The 6,686-nt window shown below is 42.2% G+C and overlaps 1 protein-coding gene across 1 annotated transcript in view; it reads left to right on the top strand.

Annotated features, from left to right (window-relative positions):
- Positions 1 to 6,686, top strand: part of LOC104403053 (titin-like) — a gene marked incomplete at its 3' end in the record, with an annotated part of 88,968 nt that overhangs the window by 60,091 nt on the left and 22,191 nt on the right. The window contains exons 53-67 of the mRNA XM_010011086.1: positions 41 to 322; positions 429 to 707; positions 818 to 1,096; positions 1,192 to 1,470; positions 1,587 to 1,874; positions 1,975 to 2,253; positions 2,395 to 2,676; positions 2,798 to 3,076; positions 3,217 to 3,495; positions 3,601 to 3,879; positions 4,001 to 4,288; positions 4,486 to 4,764; positions 4,980 to 5,261; positions 5,837 to 6,115; positions 6,229 to 6,510. Of these exons, the coding sequence (XP_010009388.1) occupies positions 41 to 322; positions 429 to 707; positions 818 to 1,096; positions 1,192 to 1,470; positions 1,587 to 1,874; positions 1,975 to 2,253; positions 2,395 to 2,676; positions 2,798 to 3,076; positions 3,217 to 3,495; positions 3,601 to 3,879; positions 4,001 to 4,288; positions 4,486 to 4,764; positions 4,980 to 5,261; positions 5,837 to 6,115; positions 6,229 to 6,510 (4,215 nt within the window). The remainder of the gene's footprint in view (positions 1 to 40; positions 323 to 428; positions 708 to 817; positions 1,097 to 1,191; positions 1,471 to 1,586; positions 1,875 to 1,974; positions 2,254 to 2,394; positions 2,677 to 2,797; positions 3,077 to 3,216; positions 3,496 to 3,600; positions 3,880 to 4,000; positions 4,289 to 4,485; positions 4,765 to 4,979; positions 5,262 to 5,836; positions 6,116 to 6,228; positions 6,511 to 6,686) is intronic.

Below are 6,686 nucleotides of genomic sequence, written 5' to 3'. Positions count from 1 at the left end.
CCTGCCTTCTTTATCCTGAACACTCTTCTTAAATCCACAGAACCTGCTGCCTTCAAGGAGAAGCTAGAGCCAACCCATTTGGTAAAGAAAGGTGGATATGCTGAGTTGGCCTGTGAAGTCACTGGTACTCCTGAGATTAAAATCACGTGGTTCAAGAATGATAGAGAGCTAAAAGAGAGTGACAAATACAGAATGTCTTTTACAAAATCCTTGGCAGTACTCCACGTTATAGAGGCTGAGACTGAAGATAGTGGGGAATACATTTGCGAGGCCAGAAATGATGCTGGGAAAGATACCTGCAGTAGTGTTGTTACAATCAAAGGTTTGTGTGACATCCAGCCACACAGTTTGTCTCTTTAAACTCAGTACAGTTTTACAGGCTTTGAAAGCATGACTAATACAACTGAACTCTCTCTTTTGCACTGTAGAGTCACCTTATTTTAGCAAGGAGTTTCAATCCATGGAAGTCTTGAAGGATTCTGATGTGGTTTTGGAGTGTGAGGTGCTTGGCACACCTCCATTTGAAGTGTTTTGGGTGAAAGACGATAAACCCGTGCGGAGCAGTAAGAAACACAGAATAAGCATTGAGAAATCTTTGATTAGCCTCCACGTTTTCAGGTTTGATGCTTCTGATGTTGGCGAGTATCAGTGTAGAGTAACAAATGATGTCGGAAGTTGCTTCTGCAGTTCAGAGGTCACACTGAAAGGTTAGTGCAAGGTGCAGAATGCCACTAGCATGCTCTTATCCCAGTGTGGTTTCCATGCCACACTGTCATTCACCAGACTCATACTTACATATCCATTTTCTTCCTGCCAGAGCCCCCACAGTTTGTAAAGAGGATAGAAAACATTAGTTCCCTTCGAGGGGGAACGGTTGTGTTTCAGGCTGCTGTTAAAGGCTCCTTGCCCATCACTGTGTCCTGGCTGAAAGACAATGATGAAGTGATTGAAGATAACAATATCAAAATGACTTTTGTGAACAATGTTGCCACTCTTCTGGTGAGGTCTATTGAACTCAAACATGATGGGAAATATTTCTGTCAGGCTAAAAATGAAGCAGGAATTCAGAGGTGTTCTGCTCTGCTGACTGTCAAAGGTTGGTCCTACCCTGAGGGTTTGCAGTGATCTCAGACTGTTCCTTGGTGATTTATACAGAATGCTCTTAACACTTCATCTCCTTGTCTACAACAGAACCTGCTACAATCGTGGACAAGGCTGTGTCAATAGATGTGACTGAGGGAGACCCAGCAACCTTGCAGTGTAAATTTTCGGGAACAAAACATATTACAGCCAAATGGTTCAAAGATGGCAAGGAACTGACACTAGGCCCAAAATATAAGATCAGTATTACAGATACTGTCTCAGTCCTAAAGGTGCTTTATGCAGAAAAGAAAGATAGTGGAGAATACATTTTTGAGGTTCACAATGACGTTGGGAGCAGTAGCTGTTCTGCCAGCATTAATGTCCTAGGTGTGTATGGGCTTTCTTTTATCATTGTTTTTATATAAAATACATTTTATCCTGAGCTCACATCTGCCACGATCAAGGTTGAATTTCAAACTTTGGTTTTTTACTGTCTTGGATAGATCTCATTATACCACCTAAATTCACCAAAAAGCTCAAGAAAATGGACAGCATTAAGGGGTCTTTTGTCCATCTGGAGTGCATAGTGTCCGGTTCACATCCCATAAGTATCCAGTGGTACAAGGATGGCCAAGAAATAACAGCAAGTGAAAAGCACAAATACTCCTTCCATGATAATACTGCATTTCTGGAAATCAATAAGCTGGAAGGCACAGACAGTGGCTCTTACACTTGTGAAGCAACCAATAAGGCAGGAAGCAACCAATGCAGTGGGTTCTTAACAGTCAAAGGTTTGAGTTCCTTCTTTGTCTTGTGTTAGGCCTTTCATTCATAATTTTGGAATTCTCCTGTCTCAGAGTAATCCTCTTTCTTCCTTTTTACATGTTACAGAACCACCATATTTTGTAGAAAAACCCCAGTCCCAAGAGGTTGTGCCCAATGCTAGGGTTCAGTTCAAAGCACTGGTGAAAGGCTCTACTCCTCTGCAGATAAAGTGGTTTAAGGACAGCCAAGAGCTCCTCTCTGGAGCCAATCGATCTGTCTGGAAGGATGACACATCTAGTGTACTGGAGCTCTTCTCAGCGAGGACATCTGACTCTGGGAACTACACTTGTCAGATAAGCAATGATGTGGGGACTGCAACTTGCAAAGCAACTTTGTTTGTAAAAGGTGTGCAACTCAAATGTTCTTCTCATTGTGCTTCTGATTTTGCTGTGCAATTTGGGGTGGGGGGGGGGAGATAGGAAACCCTTGTATTTCTTTAAGCCACCTGAATATTAAAAAGCCTCACCTTTTCTGTCCATCTTCTAGAGCCCCCCAGGTTTATTCAGATGCCAACTTCTGTAGTAGCTTTGCGTGAAGGACAGTCCACCACTTTCGAGTGCCAGGTAGTAGGCACGCCAGAGATCCACATAACATGGTACCTGGATGGGAATGAAGTGACTGACCATGCTAAGTACGGCATCTCCTTCATAGACGGTTTAGCCACTTTGAAATTAACTCAAGCCAGAGTGTCAGATAGTGGGATTTATGTTTGCGAAGCTCACAATGATGCAGGTAGTGAGAGCTGCAGCATCGAGCTGAAAGTAAAAGGTTTGTTTTGAACATCTTGGCATCTATGCCACATAGCTGGGGTGATGGAGTAGGGGAGACTTCTTCTCCCCTCAAAACCACTAGAGGTTACTATTTGCTTTCTCTTCATTCCTCTTTGCAGAGCCTCCAACGTTTGTTCGGGAGTTGCGTCCCACTGAGGTAGTGAAGGGTTTGGAAGCCATACTTGAGTGTGAGGTGGCTGGTACTCCTCCATTTGAGGTGAAGTGGCTGAAGAACAATAAGGAGATGTTCAGCAGCAAGAAATATGCCATCTCCACCAAAGAATCAGTATTTACTCTTAATGTGACTAACTGTGATGTCTCAGATATTGGTGAATATCAGTGTATTATATCAAATGAAGGTGGAAGCTGTTCTTGCAGCACAAGGCTCAGCTTGAAAGGTCAGTCCTTTAGGAAGCATACCCACAACATTGTAAACTCTAGCTAAACTGTAGTGACTAGGATGACTTTATATGATCTCTCTTCTCCCCTTTCCGTTTCCATGACTTCTCTTCCAACCAAACAAAACATCGTATCACAGAACCACCATCCTTCATCAAGAAGCTCGAGAACGTCACTAGCATTTTGAAAGGTACTTCGTTCTTCCAGTGTGTTGTAGCTGGTGCTCAACCCTTATCTGTGTCATGGATAAAAGATGAGAAAATTCTAGAAGATGATGAGCACCACCATATTACCTTTGAGAACAGTGTGGCCACACTGGAACTTACCAATGTTGACCTCAGCCACAGAGGAAGATACACTTGCCAGGCAAAGAACGAATCTGGCACGGAGAAATGTTTTGCTTTGCTTTTTGTACAAGGTGTGTACAAGGTGTGACCCTTCAAGCTCATCCTTGATGAGTACTTGGAAAGTCACTACCCTATCTATATAGCTAACTGGTATTTTTATATACTTTATACCTCAGAGCCTGCACGGATCACAGAAAAGCCTAAATCACTTAAAGTCACTGAAAGAGACCCTGTGACTTTGGAGTGTACTGTGGCTGGGACACCAGAGCTCCGAATAAGATGGTACAAAGATGGCAAACAACTCCTGCCCAGTAGATACTACACAATGAGCTTTGAAAACAATGTGGCCAGTTTCAGGATTGAACCTGTATCAAAGGAGGATAGTGGTACATACAGTTTTAAGGTTGAAAATGACTTTGGAAGTAGCACCTGTGAAGCTGTTCTGACTGTGCTAGGTTTGTATTGTCATTTGGCAAATTCACCAATCCAGCAGGGAGGAATGAAAAAATTATAATGTCTGTGAAAGATAGGCAAGAAGTTAACCAGTGTGTTTTTGCCATTTTTTGTGTTGGGCAGATCAATCAATTCCTCCTGCATTTATCAAAAAACTAACCAAAAAGGATACTGTTCTGGGATCTTCTATTCAAATGGAGTGCAAAGTCTCTGGGTCACTCCCCATTACTGCAAAATGGTTTAAGGATGGAAAAGAGATAACTGACAGTGCAAAATATAGAAGCCTGTGCCATGAGAACACTATGTCACTGGAGATTGCTAATCTAGAACTGGCAGACAGTGCAAATTACACATGCAGTATCTCTAATGTTGCTGGGAATGATTCTTGCAGTGCCGTCCTGACTGTGAAAGGTTTGAAGCTCTTTTGCTACTTATTTGTGATGGGTGCTGGGAAAATACCTTAAATCTTATGCTAAGATAACACTCTTGTACTTCTTAATATAAATGCTGAAAACTTGGTCTCCATGCTTACCTTACTAATTTTCTTCATTCTTCCAATGAAGATATTTCTGATGTAACTGAATATTTCTTTTTCTTGAAAACTGCAGAGCCACCAAGCTTCTTAGTAAAACCTGAAAGCCAGCAAGCCATCCCAGATTCCACAGTGGAGTTTAAGGCTACACTAAAAGGAACACCACCCTTTACAGTAAAGTGGTTCAAAGAAGACTTAGAACTTGTATCTGGTCCAGCTTGCTTCATTGGGATTGAAGGGTCAACTGGGTTCTTAACCCTCTATTCAGTGGATACTTCTAGGAGTGGGCACTACACTTGCCACGTTTCAAATGATGTTGGCAGTGACTCTTGCACTACAACACTGATGGTGACAGGTGTGCCTTCTTTCTTGTGTTGCAGTCTTTTCGCCTATTTATTTTCTTTCCTTTCCTTTCCTTTTTTTGCCAAGCCCACCTCAGTGATATTGATATACCTCAAATGAATAACCTACCCTGTGTTTGCGACCCACAGTTCTTTGGTTCTTTCTCCTCCTCTTTTCTTTCCAGTATTAATTTAGACCTTCCTGACTCCACTTTTTCTGGTTTTTTAGAACCACCCAAGTTTGCTAAGAAGCTAGAGGCAGCAAAAGTAGTCAAGCAGGGTGACTCAGCCCGGCTTGAGTGCAAAGTAAGTGGATCTCCAGAGATGAAAGTAGTGTGGTTCAGAAATGACCATGAAATTGTTGCCAGTGAAAAATTCCGGACATCATTCATTGACTCCATGGCTGTGCTTGAAATGAATTATCTCAGTACTGATGACAGTGGTGACTACATCTGTGAAGCTCAGAACCCCGCCGGCAAGGCCAGCTGTAGCATCAAAGTCACAGTGAAAGGTTAGCTGTCCTCTTGTTCTCTTGACTACATGCTGTTTTTCCCTGGTGGCTTTACCCTTTGGAAATCAACAAGAACAGGAGACTAATTTCTTATTCTAGGACTGCCTTTTTCTTCATGTTTGTTTCTTGATGCTCCCTCACCCCCTCTGTTAGTGCCTGAACAACAGAGACGTTGTTCTTAATGCATGAGAGTCCTGAGTTAGGTGATCCCTAGTTCTATGACTGTCAACACCCAGTACAGATCATAGTGGGAACTGCTATATCAAGGAGCTGAAATACAAAGAACAGACCCAGACTAATCAGTATCAGTTTTACACCCTGTGTTTGAGACAACGTGTACCCTCTCTGCCAAGGGCCACCCCTCTGTTTACCTTTTCTACAGAAGAGCTAAGAGGTCTGGATGCCAACTACCTGCAAGTTTATTTCATAATGTGCCCAGAAAATGAGGAAAGTCCTTGCCCATTCTGTTGATTTTCAGACCTTTCTCATTGTGTAGAAGCTGGTATCAGGAAATAATTTGTTGGTCAAATAGCTCCAGCCTCCTTTCTAAAAATGTTCCTTTCTTCCCTTGTTAGAACCTCCTGTTTTTAGCAGGAAGCCCTCTCCAGTAGACATGCTCAAAGGAACTGAGGTTAGCCTGGAATGCGAGATTTCAGGAACACCACCATTTGACGTTACCTGGTACAAAGACAGGAGGCAAATCCGCAGTAGTAAGAAGTATAAGGTTACAGCCAAAAACTACCATACCAGCGTTCGCATTCTTAATGTTGAAGCTGCAGATGTGGGTGAATATCAGTGCAAAGCACAGAATGATGTAGGAAGTGACACTTGTTTTTGCACTGTGAAGCTGAAAGGTAAAGTATTGACACATATGATATGCCTTCTGCAGTGGTCCCGATGACACTGCATTGCTCTTCTTTGCATAGACACTGTAAGTATTTACTATAACTGTGTATTTCTTCTCCAGAACCACCAAAATTCTTGACTAAAATAAACAGTGTGACTGTTGTCGTTGGTGAACCAGTGGAGTTACAAGCAAGAGTGGAGGGCTCCCAGCCAATTTCTGTGCAGTGGCTTAAAGACAAAGAGGAAATTATTAGAGAAAGTGAAAACACGAAGATCACATTTATGGAAAATATTGCAACTTTACAACTTGTGCACACAGAGACAAGCAGTGCTGGAAAATACATCTGTCAAATAAGAAATGATGCTGGAAGTCGAGAGTGCATGGCTACCTTAAGTATTCTAGGTTGGTAGAAAGCACAGGTTCATAACAGGGTTGCTTTTTTTAAGTTAGGAATTTGGTTGTTTAGTGTTGGCTGTATGATTTGCTTATTCCATGAGTTTACAACAATCAAAACAGATTTCTTGTATCCGCAACAAGCAATAGACAGGTTCCTTATTTTCAGTTGCCCAAGGATAGGG

The sequence above is a fragment of the Nestor notabilis genome, unplaced genomic scaffold (genome assembly GCF_000696875.1).
Source record: "Nestor notabilis isolate BGI_N333 unplaced genomic scaffold, ASM69687v1 scaffold2433, whole genome shotgun sequence".
In the NCBI taxonomy this organism is placed as follows: Eukaryota; Metazoa; Chordata; class Aves; order Psittaciformes; family Psittacidae; genus Nestor; species Nestor notabilis.
Note: the sequence above shows the minus strand (reverse complement) of the source record. Positions and strands in the feature narration are given on the sequence as shown.